The sequence below is a fragment of the Herpailurus yagouaroundi genome, unplaced genomic scaffold (genome assembly GCF_014898765.1).
Source record: "Herpailurus yagouaroundi ecotype Mexico unplaced genomic scaffold, PumYag 196, whole genome shotgun sequence".
In the NCBI taxonomy this organism is placed as follows: domain Eukaryota; kingdom Metazoa; phylum Chordata; class Mammalia; order Carnivora; family Felidae; genus Herpailurus; species Herpailurus yagouaroundi.
This window is the reverse complement of record NW_024412427.1, coordinates 16,074,558-16,091,758: the sequence shown is the minus strand read 5'-3', so window position 1 is coordinate 16,091,758 and position 17,201 is coordinate 16,074,558. Positions and strand designations below refer to the sequence as shown.

The following is a 17,201-nucleotide window of genomic DNA, read 5'->3' as shown; positions in this document are numbered from 1 at the left end:
GAACCCACTGTCACCGGACTTCTATGTGAGTGGGAAATAAACCCTTCCCTTATCTGGGCTGCGATTATGTTGTACATTGTTCCTTGCACCTGAATCTCATCCTAACTGATACACCTGCCCAGTCCCAGGTGAAGGGTCATGATTAAGGTAAGCCACTGCTTCTCAACTCTGGTCAACTTTTGGAATCATCCAGGGAGCTTGTGAAAAACACCAGTAGGGGCCCCATCCCACACTGCTACCTCAAACATCTGGCAGTGGCGTCCGAATACAGGCATTTTTTAGCAGCTCCCCAGGTGAGAGCAAAATACAGCTAGGTGTGAAGAATTAGCTTAAGCCAATCAGGACAAACCTCTTCCCCTCTTTCCCAGTCACCCTTGCAGTCGAAGTGGTCACGGACCTAGTTCTGACCTGTGATTCCTAAGTGGAAATCTGCCGAGAGGGTTTCTGGGAAAGCTTTTACATTTCTGGTTAGAAAGAGCAGATGTGGCTGGGCCTCTTCTTTCTTCCCCTTCCCAGCTGAATGCAGAAGTGATGTCTAGAGCTGCAGCAGCCATAGGGTGATTATGAGGCACCAAGGATGAGGTTATCATACAACACGCTAAGGTTAGCAGACTGCAAAGTCAGAAAGCTGGGGTCTCAGGGGGTGTCACCAAGCAGTTAAACCAACCCCAGTGACTCCTTAAATTCAGAAATGAGGGGAAAAAACCCCAAACCCTTATTTGTTTAATGAGTTTTCTGTTTATCACGGCAGAACATATTCACAACCCGTAACACATACATGAGTACAGATGCTTTGGGGGCACTCTGTAATGTTTATCACGTGTACCAAGAAAATCAGATTTACGCAGCAATATTGCTGGTAATGGCCCAAACTAGAAACCACTGAAATATCCATCAACTTGAGAAAGGCTCGATAAATTTAGTAAACAGACATTATACCATACCGTGCAGCAAAACAAAACGAGTCTGCTTGTTTTCTAAAACATGGTATCTTAGATTTCTTTAAATTTTTTTTTTAACGTTTATTTATTTTTGAGACAGAGAGACACAGCATGAACGGGGGAGGGTCAGAGAGAGGGAGACACAGAATCCGAAACAGGCTCCAGGCTCTGAGCTGTCAGCACAGAGCCTGACGCGGGGCTGGAACTCACGGACCTCGAGATCATGACCTGAGCTGAAGTCGGCCACTTAACCGACTGAGCCACCCAGGCGCCCCGAGATTTCTAAGACATAGTATTGAGTGAAAAAAAGTGCATTATTGGACAGTAAGTATATAGAGCATGAAACGATTTCTTCTAAAGGGCACACCCATCCACTAAAAACAATACTATATACTCTGGGTGCTGTACATGCACAGGAAAAAGGTTTCGAAGGAGGGGAGAACCTGCCTCTGGGAGATAGGGCAGGTGGACTGGGGGCTGTGGCTGGGGTGCTAAGAAACTCTGGCCTTCCCTATAATTTCTAATATTTTTTAAAAGGAATGTAATAATTTACTAATTAAAAATATCCAAGTGTAGTGCCTGGGTGGCTCGGTTGGTTGAGTGTCCGACTCTTGATTTTGGCTCAGGTCGTGGTCTCATAGTCTTGAAATCAAGCCCCTCGGGTGAGCTCCTGCTGAGCGCCGCCGAGCCCGCTTGGGATTCTTTCCTCCCTTTCTCTCCGCCCCTCCCCCACTCACTCTCTCTGTTTCTCTCACAGCAAAAAGCAGCCCGACTTTCTGAGGGTTCTTGCTAGTCACTGACACCACCTCTCTCATTTCTGACATGACTGGCGTCCTGGTCTCTCCCGCTCTCAGGGGAAGGTTCTGGCACCCGAATCCTCGCCCTTCCCCTGCCTCAGCTGATGACGCTATCATGGGTGACTCCCATGGGGACACCGATGACTCATCCAATAATTGTGGGTCTGAGTCCTCTTCTGTACGAGTCATCTTGAGCTCTCTCTGGTACCCGCTCTGACAGCCCCGTCTGGGACTTCATTATTCCCACTTCATTATTGCTTCATTACTGCTGATGGAGAATCCCTCCTTCCCTTCCAACTTACTGCTCAGTGACTCCCACGAGCACTACTCTTAGAATATCTTGGGATCTTTGATCCTCTCCTCACCTGCTTATCCATTAGCTTCCGTCTTTTCTTCCCCCTGGACTCCATGTTGCCAACACCCTCAACCCCCTTGTACTTCTCTCTGGCCAAAAAATATTTTTGGATGAATCCAAGAATTAGTGTTCTCCGTGAAATCGCACACAATGGTACCATACCATGATAAATTTACATTGCCATCCCAACAGGGTCCTTGGTATTGCCCATAAATTCCTATTTCTCTCAGCCCTAAGACTTGTGTCAGTTTTACTCACTGCTCCTCACTCTACATCACCTCCTCAAACATGCCTGCTCTCCTCACTGTGTCCCAGCATGCCATGTTCATCTCACCTCCACAGGGTAGGAGCTGCCCGGTTCAGATCTTCTGTCAGCGGGTGTATCCATTTCCCCAACTGCTTCAGATGTTAGTTGTTAAGTGCTCACAGTTACCCCCTTCTCTGGTGGGTTGTCTATGGACAAGAGGAGCCTCCAAGAGCCAGAGAGATGCCTGGGGGGTTAGGCCACGCAGGGCTTAAGTGAAATGCGGAGTGAAATATAGTCTTTATTAGTAACAAAGTCAAGGGTACTAGAGGTAGAACTAAAATTTCATTCTACCTTCATAGTGAAAGGAAATGCTAAATTTCACTTGGAGGTTAGTAAGAACAAAGATGTGATTTTTGGGTTTTCCCCATCGAAGTTCATGATACTGATTTGTATTCGTGGACGCCTATAGGCTCTGTGGACCCCAGCTTAGGACCTCCGTACTAGAGGATTTCTAGGCCTAGGAAACTGACATTCAATTCACTCAGCCTCACACTACATGCTTTGTTTAACTTAACAGTTAAACAGATGGTTTAACCTCTCTCCCCTGCCCAAGAGACTGGTTGAGGAACTTTTCAAGGGTCCTGACTAAACTTCCCTGTTGTCAGGCAGTATCAGTGAGAGATGACTTCCTTGGAGACTTGAAGTCCAGGAGAACTCACCGAGCTCCTAGGGAAGACGCAATGGCCTCCAGACAATGATGGTCTCATCTTCTGGGCTTGAGTCAATTGGAGTCACCCTGTGGGTAGCTACAGGGTGTCACATCAGTTAGCAGATATTGCTTGAATGTCAGGCTGGGCAGAATTTAGGGATGAAAATAACGTAGTTATCTTCAAGATAAATTAGTATTTGGGGGGAGGGGGTGGGGGGGCTCAGTTGGTTGAGCATCTGACTCTTGATTTCAGCTCAGGTCATGATCTCAGTGTCGTGAGATCGAGCCTGACATCCAGCTCCCTGCTCAACGCTTGGGATTCTCTCTCTCTGCCCCCCTCTAAAAAAAAAAAAAAAAGGAAAAAAGAAAAGAAAAGAAAAGTAACATTTTGGGGGAATAAAAATTAGGTTATTACCAGAGATTGGATCAAGATGGCACATCCCTCTTCTTTTCCACCTTAAATTTCCTCAAGTAAGAGGATATAGATTTCTAAGAAAAGTAAATCTCTCACTTCATCAGAAAGAGTAATATTTGGAGGAGAAAAGTCGTGGTGGATGGCAATAGCAGTGTGGAAGGTGGGACTAGGGAGTCTATGGGAACAATGTGGTGATGCTCTGTGGTTTGATTTGTTTCATGGAAATATATGAATGGGGATGGAGGAGTACATTCTATTCATAGTGTACATTAATTATATTAACTATAAATTTATAACAGCCTTATATTTACACAGCACTTGTCATTTGCTCAAGGCTCCTACTTAATCTTTAAAAAAATTTTTTTTCAACGTTTATTTATTTTTCGGACAGAGAGAGACAGAGCATGAACGGGGGAGGGGCAGAGAGAGAGGGAGACACAGAATCGGAAGCAGGCTCCAGGCTCCGAGCCATCAGCCCAGAGCCCGACGCGGGGCTCGAACTCCCGGACCGCGAGATCGTGACCTGAGCTGAAGTCGGACGCCCAACCGACTGCGCCACCCAGGCGCCCCTAATCTTTAAAAATCTATAAATCTTTTCATCCCACTACCGTAGAGATTGCGCTGTCTAAAGGAATGCAGGGAAGGAAGCACAAAGCCTGTACTTGGTCCCTAAGAATAGAATGACTACATTCCCCCGGGCACCTGGGTGGCTCAGTTGGTCAAGTGTCCGACTTCAGCTTAGGTCGTGATCTTGTGGTTTGTGGGTCTGAGCTCCGCATCCGGGTCTGTGCTAACAGCTCAGAGCCTGGAGCCTGCGTCAGATTCTGTGTCCCCCCCCCCCCCCCCCGCCCCTCCCCAACTCGTGCTCTGTCTCTGTCTCTCAAATGTTAAAAAAAAAAAAAAATTAAAAACAAAAAACAAGTGCCACCGGTCCACTTGGGACAGGTGATCCAAAACCACACTGCTAGAATATCAGTTTAGGCAAAATCCTCCTGTGTCGTTTTGTTTTTAGGCAGGTCATCTGGAAGCAGCATGTGAATGGAATTTAAAAAATCAATACGGGGGCACCTGGGTGGCTCGGTTGGTCAAGCATAGGGACCTCAGCTCAGATAATCCCATGGTTTGTGGGTTTGAGCCCCCTGTCGGGCTCTGTGCTGACAGCCTGGAGCCTACTTTGGATTCTGTGTCTCCTTCTCGCTATCCCTCCCCTGCTCACGCGCTCTCTCTCTCTCTCAAAAACAAATAAACATTAAAAAATTACAAAAAAAGCAGTCTGGGAGCACCTGCCTGGCTCAGTCGGTAGAGCCTTTGATTCATGATCTTGAGGGTTGTGAGTTTGAGCCTTCCATTGGGTGTAGAGATTACTTTAAAATAAAATCTTAAGAAAATCAGTTCAAAATTCCCCTTTGGTCCCACTTACATGCTTGAGATAATTTCTGTCTCCAACTAATGGTTCTGCCCAGGGTAGTCGAGGCCTGGGACACACTTTTAGGGAAACAACTGTCAGAGCAAAGAACAAGACCACATAGGAAGAAACAACGAGGAAATGTGATTAATACAGAGTAACTGGGCAGGCTAGGAGACTGCCGGAGAAACCAGACACACAACCTTCCCCCAAGGACTGTGTTGTGTTCATTAATGTTTTTCGTGCCCGACATACGGAATGTTCAGTGCGTATTGCTTAAAAGAGTTACCATGGCATAGAGACAAAAACATTAAGAAAGGACAGATTCCTCAGTATTGTTTCTCACCCCGTTAAACTCCGGCACTCGTTCCCTAAGCATGAAATCTCATATTCTCCTTTACTGTTAGTTAGTTTCAACATAAATTAAATATGGAGCCCCAGAACAAAGCAGCAAAGTGTGTGTGTCCCTTCACGCTCCACCGCAAAGGATAAGCAGAAGAGTCAAGGGCAGAAGGAAAGCAGAGGCCGGCTAGCGTCGGACCGGGCAAGGGAGACTCGCTCACTGCCCTACAACAGACCGGAAATCGGGGTCGCACCCGCGCGGGCTTCTGACGTCACTCCCCCCGCGACTTCCTGCGGAGGACATGGCGGCTCTCAGCGGTGTCCGCTGGCTGACCCGGGTGAGGCCTGGGGTCAGGTCGTGCCGGGGGCGGGTGGGGGTGCGGCGGGTGTGTACCAGGCTCACTGAAGTCTTCGGGGTGTGGGACCCCCGTACCCGACCTCACGGGCGTGTGCGTCTCTGTCGCAGGCGCTGGTCGCCGCCCCGAATTCCGGGACATGGAGGAACCTGTGTACCTCTGCCGTGGCGCACGCCGCCTGTCGAAGCCAGGTAAGGGAAAGTCCGGCTCCGGTCTGTCCACGCGCCTGTCCCCTCGTCCCCCGCTCCCCGGGACCAGTGCTCCCACCCCAGCTGTGGCTCTGATGGTCCCGCTGGCAGGCTGAGGACATGAGGGTGGAGGGCGCCTTTCCCGTGACCATGCTGCCAGGCGACGGCGTGGGGCCTGAACTGATGCACGCTGTCAAGGAGGTGTTCAAGGTGAGTGACGTCGGGGAATCAGCCAGCACACACTATGGGGCGGGTTGGAAAGGACTTACCCCATCGTGACCCAGAGATTTTGGGGACCTGTCCCTGAAGGCTGCCTCTGTCCCAGTGGAGTTCCAGGAGCATCACCTGAGCGAGGTGCAGAATATGGCATCTGAGGAGAAGCTGGAGCAGGTGTTGAGTTCCATGAAGGAGAACAAGGTGGCCATCATTGGTACGTGTGCCCCCTTGCTATTCCACCCATATGCCTTTTAAAATCACACAAGCAAACGTTCTTTAAGCTTCTTTTGGCACATACTAACACCTTAAGTCCCCCAGGCTCCCATCACTATTCTGTGGTGGCCATTTGTTTCTTACTGTTTGGGACCCAGGAGTTGAGAGATCATGTGAGCTGCCTGTGCAGGAGGGTTTCAAGGGTTTGAAGTATGTCAGGGGGCTATATCATGGGTCATCAAATCTTGTTAATTGTGTTTCTTGAATGCCACTTCTAGCTGCCTCTTTTCTTCTGTCTTCCCCCCCTCCTTCCCTGCTTTAATCTCCCCATTAGAGTTTTTTTTTGGCTTCCAGTTCTGCCCCTACAATCTGTCTTCTGCATCTGTTCTTTTGGAAAGACCGACATGGCTTTGCCAGACCCTGCTTAGTGTGGGAGAGTAAGTTCTTCGTAAGCTGACTTTCAGCTTTTCTGCCTTCATTTCCATAACACTTGTTCTGTGCTTGGGGCACACTGGACTGTTAGTTTTCAAATACTATCTTGATTTACGTTGTTACTTCTGCCCGGAATGTTCTTCCTTTGGTGCTGTTAGAATAGTCCTCACTTACCCTACTATAGTTTCCTAGGGCTACTGTAGAAATTACCTGAAAGTTAGTGTCTTAAAGTAATAAATATGTTCTCTTACAGTTCTGGAGGCTAGATTCCCAAAATTAAGGTGTTGGCCAGGCTTCCTCTGAAGGCTTAGGGGCGAATCATTCCTTGCCTCTTCCAGCTGCTGGTGGCTCTTGGTGTTCCTTGGTGTTTCTTAGCTTGTAGATGCATCGCTGCAATTTCTGCCTCATTTTTCGAACAGCTTTTCTCCCTCTGTGTCTGTGTATCTGTTTCTCTTTTGTTTCCTGTATAAAGACTTGACACTGGATTTTGGGCCCACCCTAATTCAAGATGATTTCATCTCTAGATCCTTAATTATGTCTATAAACACCGTTTTCCCAAATAAGGTCACATTTACAGGTTCTGAGGGTTAGGGCATGGACATTTCTTGTGGGCTCACTATTCAACCTACTGTACCCACTTAACCTAAGATTTGGCTGAAGTGCCAGCTGTTTTCATAATTTTCTTGATATTACGAGAGAGAATTTCTATTCTGTGCTTCTGTGTACGACATTAATACCTCTCCTGTGGTACTTATCGTGTCTTTCATATTATTCGTCTTTCCCAATGTCTTGTTTACGTTTTGAGGACAGGAATTGTGTATTGTGTTTTTTGGTTGATATCCCTAGTACCTGATACATGGTCAGTATTCAGTAAGTATTGGTTGAAAAAATGTCAAATAGACCTGCAAGCATCAGTTTCTTCTTTGTCTCCAGAGGCATTTAAGAGTCAGTAATTTAGGGGCGCCTGGGTGGCGCAGTCGGTTAAGCGTCCGACTTCAGCCAGGTCACGATCTCGCGGTCCGTGAGTTCGAGCCCCGCATCAGGCTCTGGGCTGATGGCTCAGAGCCTGGAGCCTGTTTCACATTCTGTGTCTCCCTCTCTCTCTGCCCCTCCCCTGTTCATGCTCTGTCTCTCTCTGTCCCCCAAAAAATAAATAAACGTTAAAAAAAAAAAGAGTCAGTAATTTGGGAGTGGGAGAGGAGAGTCTGGGTTGCATCATGTCACTGAGAGGGTTGGACACTGATCTGGGTTCCCTTGGTCTTAGCCTGTGCCCTCCCCCTCCCCCTTTGTTTACACAGGAAAGATCCATACCCCGATGGAGTATAAGGGAGAACTGGCCTCCTACGATATGCGACTGAGGTAGGTGGCGGGGGCCGTGGGTCAGAGGAGTCCTGGGGCACCGGGCAGAGTGCTGATGGCTCTGCCCCACCCTCAGGCGTAAGTTGGACTTGTTTGCCAATGTAGTCCACGTGAAATCGCTTCCTGGGTACAAGACTCGACACAACAATCTAGATCTTGTGATCATTCGAGAGCAGACAGAAGGGGAGTACAGCTCACTGGAACATGAGGTGAGGCCCTGGAAACTGGGGGGGGCAAGGGTGAAGGGAGAGAGCGGCATGGCTCCTTCCCTTGTTTTCAGGGTCACCTGGCTGTTTTTCTTTTCTTATCCAGAGTGCGAGGGGTGTGATTGAGTGCTTGAAGATCGTCACCCGAACCAAATCTCAGCGGATTGCCAAGTTTGCCTTTGACTATGCCACCAAGAAGGGGCGGGGCAAGGTCACAGCTGTTCACAAGGCCAACATCATGTGAGGGACATGTCTTTGCATGGGGTAGGAGCCCCTGAGAAGGTAGCCCCTTGCACTTTCTTGATTGAATCTGTTCCCTTTGGCCCACGGACAGGAAACTTGGGGATGGGTTGTTCCTGCAGTGCTGTGAGGAAGTTGCTGAACTGTACCCCAAAATCAAGTTTGAGACAATGATCATAGACAACTGCTGCATGCAGGTAATGTCCTCCCCGTGTCTCCACCCTCAGAGTGCCTGGGATGGGCATGGAGCAGAACTTCTCCATGCCGCCATTTTGCCTCCTAGCTGGTGCAGAATCCTTACCAGTTTGATGTGCTGGTGATGCCCAATCTCTACGGGAACATTATTGACAATCTGGCTGCCGGCTTGGTTGGGGGAGCTGGTGTGGTCCCTGGTGAGAGCTATAGCGCAGAGTATGCGGTCTTTGAGACGGTACGTGAGGTCACCTCTTCTCTTCGCCCGGCCCTCTCTGCATGCCTGGCTTCTGACTTCAGGTCCCTTGACAACTGCCCTCCGATGCATCCCCCTCCTCAGTGACCCTGGTGTGTTCTTCCCCCCACTGCCATATGCTTATATCCTGGGTGTCTCACCTGAGCTCTCTTCCTCAGTGCCCTTCCCTGACCTCAGCCTCTGCGTAACATCTGCTCCTAGTGACTCTGGCCTGCCCTCTCTCCACAGGGCGCCCGGCACCCATTTGCCCAGGCAGTGGGCAGGAACATAGCCAACCCCACAGCCATGCTGCTGTCAGCTTCCAACATGTTGCGGCATCTCAAGTAGGTGTTGGTGGGTTGGGGCAGGAGGCTGGGTGTTTTTAAGGGGGAGCACAGGTGGGGAAATCAGGGGGATGATGTGGGGAGAATCTCAGTTTCTTCCTGTCTACATTGACAGTCTTGAGTATCACTCCAACATGATTGCAGATGCCGTGAAGAAGGTGATCAAAGTTGGCAAGGTGAGTCAGAAAGGCTGTGGGTTTCAGGGCCTCAGCACTCCTCTTTGGGGAACCTGAATCGGGGCCTCCTTTCCCTCCAGGTCCCCAGAATGTCTTCTGCACTCTGATCTTCCCCTGCAGCTCTCAGGGCTGTTCCTCACCTTCCTTCTCCTGGCTGTTTCATCCTCTGGGTCTCCTTTGCCTCTTGGTTACTGTCTGCTATGCCCTCTTTCCTGCTCCCTCCATCGGCTCTTTTGTGGCTGCTGTCTGGGGGAGGGTGTGGGGGCCAGAGGAGCAGAGGGAGATAGCAGGCAGGATGAGGCACAGGTGTCTGCTTCTCCACACCTGCAAGCCCTTCCTCATCTGCATTCCCCTGCCTTCCGTCCTCCCACGTGGTCTGAAGTCCTCCAGGACTTGCATCTCCCATCTCACTTCACGCTCAGCCTCCCTCCCATCCTGCTCAGGCTGCAGCATAGCTCTCTGATAGTGGCTCTGGCCCAGACAGGAGTGGGGGAGCCCATGCTCTTCCAAACCTGGCCACCTCCTTGCGATTCTGCTGCATTGCATCTTCTTTCTGGCCTTGTCATTCCTTCTTGGATTCCATGCCCATCACATTGCCCTATCCCCCCTTCATGGGCTCTCTTCTCTTCTTCCCCACGGCTTTTGCCGGTGGTGGCTGTAGGTGCGGACTCGAGACATGGGCGGCTACAGTACCACAACCGACTTCATCAAGTCTGTCATCGGCCACCTGCACCCCCACGGGGGCTAAACCCCTTTATTCCCTCCAACCTCACAAGGACCATACTACCTACACCTCCCTTCAGTACAGTGGACCAGAGAAGAGCTCTTAAACCTTTTAGACCATAATCATCTGGGCAGAGCCTAGGTTGTCCTGGGGCTGGCTTCCTTAGGGACCCGTGTATTACTAGGTGGGGGTAGGGGGCCGCCTAGGGATGGGGCCTAGGCCACAGGGATGATGACCATTCTCCCCTACAGGTTCGAACTTCTGACATGGGTGGCTATGCCACCTGCCAAGACTTCACTGAGGCGGTCATTGGTGCTCTGCCTCACCAGTAGGTCCCATCCACACCCATAGCCATGTAAGGTGTTCAATAAAACAAATATACGGACTCCTGTGAATCTGTTTTTATTGGGATATAAGGGATGGGTTGGGTAATGCCATGTGGGTTATGCCCCACCAGGAAAATGTCCACTCTAATCTTCCTGGGAGAACTTCTGGAGCTTTTTCTTTTTCTTGGAGCTGCTGCTCTTGCTGCCAACAGCCTCTTCTGGTCCACTGCTGAGTGGCTCCTCCTTGGAAGAGAATTTCCTCTTTTTCTTAGGGATGCTCCTGTTTGCTGCCTCTTCGGCATCACTAACTGGTTCCTCTTTGGGGAAAGATTTCTTCCTCTTAGGAAGACTTCCGCTGCCAGCGGTCTCTTCAAGATCACTACTAACCAGCTCCTCCTTGGAAAAAGATTTCTTTTTCTTGGGTTTGGAGACAGAAACCGATGGGTCTTCCATTCCATTCTCCTGAGGAGTCTCCTGGGGCTTTTGCTTTTTCTTCTTCTTGGGTCTCTCACTTACCTCCTAAAGAGAAAAATGGGCATGAAACTATCTTCCATCGTATGAATATGCGCACCTCTGAAAATTCCAGCAACTAAATAGGGCAGAGAAACTGGTAGAAATGGTGTGAAAATCGCCCAGTGTTTCGGAAAGGATTTCTAACTATAGGCAAGATGCTGCAAACCCATCCCCAAGGGGACTCCCACTTGAGGATATGTTGCTAAGCCCATGAAATAGCTATAGAAAAACACACAATAGAACCATCATGCCATGTTCCAAAGGGGACCCTGAAAGACTACTTGACAAACTGGGCGCTGCATGAAAATCCTGGGGAGGACCCTAACCTAGCACACATCATGGAGACCTCCCTGCCCCAAGCCCCACTATGAAATGCTACCACCTCCAGACAACACGGCTGAGAACACGCAGAGCAGGAATTCACACTACCCCCGGTTGAGGACTCCTGGGAGGCAGCCGAGGACAGAACACTTGCCCAGGGACCGGGTGTGTTACAACCAGCTCTCTGGGCTCCTGAGCCAGTTCTCTCAGCACCTATCTCCTTCCTATAGAATCAAGAGGTAGTTTGAGATGTTTCAGGTCCTGATTTTAGTCCAAAAGCCTGGACTCGAGACCATGATGTGAGGTAGCACATCCTCTGTTCTGCTGTCAAGAACCCTACACCCGGGGCCTTCACCCTGGGCTGAGGGTTGGCCTGCCCACTGACCTCACACTCCTCCAGGGTACTACTGCTGTTTTCCGAAGACGCGAGGGCAAGGGCGGCCAGCCGTTTCTTCTCCTTCTTCAAGCGTTTCTTCTCCTGCTTCTCCAGCTTCCTGGCCATCTCAGCAGCCGCTTCCTCTGCCTGGCCAAAGAAAAGTGCTGGAAAGGCCCTGAAGACTGCAGGTTCTCTAGGCCTCCTTTCCGGCTTCATTGGATCAGGCTCATTAAATCAGTTTTTTTGCCTCCACTCTACAAATGTAGTCAGGCTTAGCCAGTTCATCACCTCCAACAGCCAGCTCTGGTGGTCCTTCCCCCACCCAGCAAAGCCCAAACTGACCTGAACCATCGCCTCCTTCATGACATCCAGATTCTTTCGTGGAATCTCTCCTGTCTCATAGAAGGACAGCCGCTCCTCAACTTGCTCTCGAAGCTTCTCCCCAAATACGCTTGTGGGCACCTCTGGATGTGTGTGTGTGTGTGCGTGTGGGTAAACAAAGCCTGTCAGCTCCTAAAGGGCCAGCTACTCCCCGCCGTTTTCCCTCTACCCTCAGCTTCACTCAGACCCAAGGTATCAACACTCGCTAGGTGAACTGCTGTTGACGAAAAATATTGCCATCATTGTAGAAGCTGCTAGGTAGTCAGCCTCCCCTCCTCCCAGCCCCTTCTCCTCCAACCCCCCCACCCATACCAGAGAAGCAATCAATTCGTGAGGCAATACTGCATTTGTTTGCCAGGTATCGGGAGATGCGGCCTTTGTTCTTGGCAGCTGCTCGGCCAATGAAGGTGGAGTGGAAAATGAGTCCATATTTTGGGGTGTTACCCCGTGTCTTCAGGGCTCTGGGAGAAGAATATTTAGTGGGGAGTTTAAGATCAGAAATCTCAACCCCACCAGCCGAGGCAGCTCCTCCCCTCCCGTGCTCCCCCAGTCTCCAAAGTGAGCCTCAGGCTGGACTGGGTCTCTACACCCCCACCTCATGCCAACCCACAGCTCCCAGAGGCAGAGGGAAGGCATCCAATGTCGCTGACCTGGAAATCTGGTCCCTTTGCTGGGCCCTGGGAATCACTCAGACACCAGGACTGGCCATCACCCCATAGCAGAGGTCTGTATAGGTCAGGGAGCCCTGGTCAGCCATCACCGTGATCCCCAAACAAGCAGTGGGCACCGCAAGTGGCACCTGTGTGTGGGCAGGTGCCCTCACTGGTACCTGAACAGGGCCTTTTCAGCCCCAAGGATCTGCACTGTGGACGCTGGATACTTGGCCAGGTTGGTGAGGCTGCCAGCATGAGCAATGAGACGTGCACCTACCTAGAAAAGGAATCAAGGAATTAGAGAAGCTGGAATTGCCACTCTACCAACTGCATAATTCTGCTTCACCCGTCGTCAAGTGCAACTGGGGAAGATTAACAATGGGTCAGAAAAGACAGCAGTATGGACCTCTGTTGTAATAAGTCTTTAACCCCATGTTGTGTTCCCCATGACGCACCGCTTCCCCAATTAGTGCTGATAGGCTGGGGGCTACTTGGCTCATCTTGGATCGCAGGTAAGTATGTAGGCTCTGGCGGTACTCTGACAAAGACACCACACGACTGGAGAAGCTCTCGATGTTTATCAAGTCGATGGCTGATATGTCCATGCCTAAGGGACACCAAGAATGAATGCAAGACCAGATATTCACAGCCCCAAACTTATTCTGGCCACTAAGCTGTACTGACCCATGGAGGACCGCGAGGCATCCAGAATAGCCTTAGCCTTGGCTCCATCCATTGTCAGCTCTTCCAGCTTCTCCAGCTTGTCTTCATTCAGCTCCCTTCGGTTTCCAATGAACTGAGCGAGGCGGCAGTATGTGGCGTTGTCATTGATGATCTTCACCAGCTCAGGAAAGTGATACCCGTACCACTCCCTGCAAAAAGCCAGCACAATCACTCCCTGCCCAGCTGCCAGGTCGCAGAGCCATAGCCTCAACCCTCTCCATTTCTATTCTTTGCCTGAAGAACAGGAAACAAGTCAGATTCAAAACGTCAACTCCGTGTCCCCCCATTCACAATACAGACCAGGCAAAGCACCTGGGCTGGGGTGTATATGGGTGGATTTACTCTGCCTCCTCTTTCTGTACAGTCAGTGTAAGAACACAGCCTGTGGTAAGCACCAGGAGGCTCAGCCCCACCCCACGCGGTTCTGCCGGCAGGAGCCAGTCCTGACTTCAGCATTCAAATTAGTTAAACCACAGGCCAAAGACCCCCTTCTCAGGGGTTACTCAGGCTCTTTACCTGACACGCATGGAGAAAGTATTGATGTCCTTATCCAGCTGGTCCAGGAGACTAATGGATTGGATAATCATATTGTCTACCCGGTTCACGTTAAACTTAACTTTGGCACGGGAATAGCTGTGTCCCAGCCCCAACTGGGCTTTACAAGCAGACAGATCTGTCAGACCCTTCACCAGGTTGTGGAAGTGCAGACGAACCCCTGGAGGAGAGCGAGACTGTGAGCAAGGGAAGGTTCTAAGCCAACCTCTGCACTCACGGGCACCAGCCAAGCAGAAGGGCTTCCCAGAAGCAACCTTAAGCTAAGCACCCTGTTAAGTTTCCAGATCCCCCCTCAGAGATGCCACGAATGTAGTGAATGTTAATAGCAGTCCCACCTCGCAGGATCTCAGCTATCACGCCTCCAGTCTGGCAGTTGTACCCTAACTCTTCTTGTATAGCAGCACCGATCTTGGGGTCTCCAACCCCCAAGAGTACTTTCTTCTTTTTGGATGGCAGGTGTGTCTCCAAGAGCAGGCGGAGGTCCTCGTGAACAACACCTCAGGGCAGAGAACAGAGAGCTTCCACTAACATACTGAAGAATGCTTAACTCATAAAAGGGATCCTGTCACCCTAAATGCTGATTAAGTGATAGACTTATCCTATGTTGGTCCCACAGGGCATGCTGGGATGGCACACCTAGATCCTTCCTTGCTTCAGGCTTTGCTCAGAGACATGGAGACATCAGTGATTGCACTCAGGGGATTGACAGATTCACGTCATCACCGCAAAGCCCGCATCAACCATGGAAGGAACAGGACTCAGGTCCAATTGCAAGCGTGTGCAATATATAATTGAAGCCTCCAACACACCCTAGGGCGCTGTGTAAATAAGCATTTAGTGCCTGATTTGCCTTCTGGAATAATCTTTTTTTCTTGGCTCTTCTGTATCAAAACCGCCTTTTCCAAGCACTTCGACAATTACCAGAGAACCACCTTTACCATCAAACCATGCCTCCCTACCGGATTTCACCTACGGAGCATTTATCTCTAGAAGGACCACAAAGAAATAACATCGACTTATCTCTGTAAGATACTTGGTGGTGGCCGACTCACCTTCAGACACAGCGTTGGCATTTTCCAAGGCAACCTGGGACGAGGCAAAGGGACAAAAGGCCACGAGACGAACGATATTGTGGAACTTGCCCAGGTTGAGCACGCACTCTTCCACCTTGGGGAAGAAACAGGATGAGCGGTTTTCTTCCCTGGCTCTTGCCTCTAGGGCGCAGTAAAGCAGCGGTTCTCAGCCCTGCACGCATGTTTAAGAACCAGCCGAACGCTTTGAAAACGAGCCGAATATAGGCCCTGAATCCCGGTCGGATTCATCGTACGGGGTGCAATCCGGGGGGGGGGGGGGTGCCTTCTAGCGACTGAAACCCAAAAAAAAACACCCGCGGGGGTAAGGCCCCCCCCCCCACCCCGTCCCCACCGCCAGGTCGGGAGCTTTCAGGCCCAGCGCACCCCCCAAAGCGCGACCGGCCACGTGGGAGCGCGCGGTGCATGCCGGGGCCCGGCGGCCCGAGGAGCTGTGGCGCGGCCGGCAAGCCCACCGCTTCCACCCACCTGCGGCAGCAGCAGGCTGATCTCCTCCACCTCCTTCAGCGCCAGCAGCGCGTAGCCGACCGCGTGCTCGAATAGCACGTGTAGCAGCACCTGGAACGGGAGCCGGGGCGCGAGCGTCAGCGCGGTTCCCGAGTTCACCCGGCCCCGCTCCCAGGGCAGACTCCCGCCCCGGCCCGGGCTCCCGCCCGAACTCAGGCCCAAACCTCGGCCTTCGCCTCACCCGCACCCGCTACCACTCCTCACCATGGCGCCCGCTCCTGGCCCGGCTCGCAATGCGGCGAGTGGGCTCCGGCGCGCGGAACCGGGCTCCGGAAGCCACGCCTCCGCGCCGCCGGCCAATCAGAGACCGGGGGCGATACCTTTGCGGGCCTTCGGAGGGGTGCGCCGCGGTGGTATCGCCCGGAGGGCGGGAGTTGGGAGCGCGAGCGCGCGGGCTACCGTGCGGCCTCCGCTGCCGCGCGGGTCGGCGCGGTTGCCCGGGACGCGCGGGATGCGGCCTGGCCAGCAGGCCGCAAAGCAGTTTGGAAAGGCGCTTTCCCAGATAATATTCCAGCCCCAGGTCTTCATCGTAGGAATTGTGGATGGCAGAGCTCGGCAGAGGCCGGGCGGGAGATCCCGTGCGGGCCGCGGCGACTATTCCCACGCGGAAACTGTTGCCGAGCCCGCTTTCCGCAGCGCGGGTGATCTAGAGCCCCGGACCCCTCTCTGCTCCCCACGCCTCCCGGGACCCCTTCGTCCCCGCCTCCCACTCGGGGACCACCCTGCTCCCGCGGATGGAAGCGGGGCCTGGGGCGCGATGGCGCAGACCCGGAGGAAACGGCTTTTCGTGGCCCGCTTCGAGCTTTTCGGTTGTATTTTGTTTATTACTTTAAAAAATGAGGGCGGCAGGCGATACAGTAGAAACGAATGACAGTCTCACCTGTTCCTTGGTCGGCTTCTGGTTCCCCTGCTGAAGCAGAACCAGTTCCTTTGGTAGGGCCACGTGTTGCTCGCCCCGTTGAACGCCCAGTTCCAGGTGAATGGGAGCTGCTTCCAGGCCCTCTAGGACGGGGTTCTGGGCAATCTGGTGACTTTTGAAATTCCCTTTGCTTTAGTAATGAATATTAGAGCTATAAACCCCAAACCTGGTTATCCTAAAGTAGTAAATATGCTGGCAAATCAAAAAAAAAATCATTTTAAGGGGATTTTTATTCCATATATCCCCATAACTAAAGCGCATTTATAAATTGAACATATTTTCTTCTTAGGCAATTCACTTCCTTGGTAAGCAAAATCCAAGTACTGAGCTCACTCTTAAAAATAGGAGGAACCTTAAAATCTCATAATCTCAATATTGCTTAAAATGTGATTAAATTCTTATTACATATATTCTTGTACAGTCATGAATCTGAATCAGTTAGTCTTTCACATTAAAAAAATTTTTTTTTTTTTTTAGAGAGCGTGAATAGGGGAGAGGGGCAGAGGGTGAGAGAGATAATATTATGCAAGCTCCACACTCAGTGGAGAGCCCAAGGCAGGGCTTGATCCCACAACCCTGGACCTTTGGCGGTGGATGGTAACCTGAGCCAGAATCCAGAGTCAGATGCTCAGCCAAAGGAGCCACCCAGGTGCCCCACTCTTTCACATTTTAAGGAATTGCAAAATTAATCTGTTACATACATCAGTATGTTAAATTCTCTTAAATTATAAATACCAAATTAGA

The 17,201-nt window shown here is 51.1% G+C and overlaps 2 protein-coding genes and 5 non-coding genes across 10 annotated transcripts; 1 reads left to right on the top strand and 6 right to left on the bottom strand.

The window, feature by feature from the left end:
* The first annotated feature begins 5,430 nt into the window (after positions 1-5,430).
* Positions 5,431-10,477, top strand: IDH3B (isocitrate dehydrogenase (NAD(+)) 3 non-catalytic subunit beta). 3 transcript variants are annotated; one of them, XR_005782094.1, is made up of 13 exons: positions 5,431-5,549; positions 5,678-5,758; positions 5,867-5,965; positions 6,065-6,185; positions 7,915-7,975; positions 8,052-8,184; positions 8,288-8,421; positions 8,516-8,618; positions 8,705-8,851; positions 9,098-9,192; positions 9,308-9,368; positions 10,030-10,233; positions 10,344-10,477. XR_005782094.1 is itself a non-coding variant. In XM_040447500.1 (12 exons), the coding sequence occupies exons 1-12, from the start codon at positions 5,514-5,516 to the stop codon at positions 10,422-10,424; spliced, it is 1,152 nt and encodes a 383-aa protein (XP_040303434.1). In that variant the 5' UTR covers positions 5,431-5,513; the 3' UTR covers positions 10,425-10,477. The 3 variants fall into 3 exon arrangements, 2 of the variants coding, with proteins under 2 accessions (XP_040303434.1, XP_040303433.1); XM_040447500.1 differs by lacking the exon at positions 10,030-10,233; XM_040447499.1 differs by having other exon boundaries at positions 10,030-10,477.
* A 1-nt stretch (position 10,478) lies between these two features.
* NOP56 (NOP56 ribonucleoprotein) lies at positions 10,479-15,842 on the bottom strand. 2 transcript variants are annotated; one of them, XM_040447496.1, is made up of 12 exons: positions 15,743-15,840; positions 15,500-15,589; positions 14,993-15,107; positions 14,276-14,437; positions 13,902-14,100; positions 13,347-13,534; positions 13,118-13,269; positions 12,839-12,939; positions 12,322-12,470; positions 11,971-12,092; positions 11,638-11,775; positions 10,479-10,937 (listed from the first exon to the last, which is right to left on the bottom strand). In XM_040447496.1, the coding sequence occupies exons 1-12, from the start codon at positions 15,743-15,745 to the stop codon at positions 10,563-10,565; spliced, it is 1,794 nt and encodes a 597-aa protein (XP_040303430.1). In that variant the 5' UTR covers positions 15,746-15,840; the 3' UTR covers positions 10,479-10,562. The 2 variants fall into 2 exon arrangements, with proteins under 2 accessions (XP_040303430.1, XP_040303431.1); XM_040447497.1 differs by lacking the exon at positions 10,479-10,937 and adding an exon at positions 10,950-11,472 and having other exon boundaries at positions 15,743-15,842.
* Positions 11,846-11,921, bottom strand: LOC121012614 (small nucleolar RNA SNORD57). The gene has a single exon (XR_005782193.1). It is a non-coding gene; the product is annotated as a small nucleolar RNA SNORD57 (small nucleolar RNA).
* On the bottom strand, positions 12,187-12,257 carry LOC121012615 (small nucleolar RNA SNORD56). The gene has a single exon (XR_005782194.1). It is a non-coding gene; the product is annotated as a small nucleolar RNA SNORD56 (small nucleolar RNA).
* Positions 12,692-12,776, bottom strand: LOC121012623 (small nucleolar RNA SNORD86). The gene has a single exon (XR_005782202.1). It is a non-coding gene; the product is annotated as a small nucleolar RNA SNORD86 (small nucleolar RNA).
* LOC121012619 (small nucleolar RNA SNORA51) lies at positions 13,659-13,789 on the bottom strand. Its single transcript, XR_005782198.1, has one exon. It is a non-coding gene; the product is annotated as a small nucleolar RNA SNORA51 (small nucleolar RNA).
* On the bottom strand, positions 14,601-14,668 carry LOC121012625 (small nucleolar RNA SNORD110). The gene has a single exon (XR_005782204.1). It is a non-coding gene; the product is annotated as a small nucleolar RNA SNORD110 (small nucleolar RNA).
* Positions 15,843-17,201: the final 1,359 nt, after the last annotated feature.

Excerpts from the sequence above, each read along its gene's own strand:
- IDH3B (XM_040447499.1), top strand. The coding sequence starts at position 5,514 with ATGGCGGCTCTCAGCGGTGTCCGCTGGCTGACCCGG. Across the intron at positions 8,422-8,515 it reads GTTCACAAGGCCAACATCAT|GAAACTTGGGGATGGGTTGT; the intron begins GTGAGGGACATG and ends GCCCACGGACAG. Across the intron at positions 9,369-10,029 it reads AGGTGATCAAAGTTGGCAAG|GTGCGGACTCGAGACATGGG; the intron begins GTGAGTCAGAAA and ends TGGTGGCTGTAG.
- NOP56 (XM_040447496.1), bottom strand. Across the intron at positions 13,270-13,346 it reads TGCCTCGCGGTCCTCCATGG|GCATGGACATATCAGCCATC; the intron begins GTCAGTACAGCT and ends GGTGTCCCTTAG. Across the intron at positions 10,938-11,637 it reads GTACCCTGGAGGAGTGTGAG|GAGGTAAGTGAGAGACCCAA; the intron begins GTCAGTGGGCAG and ends TTTTCTCTTTAG.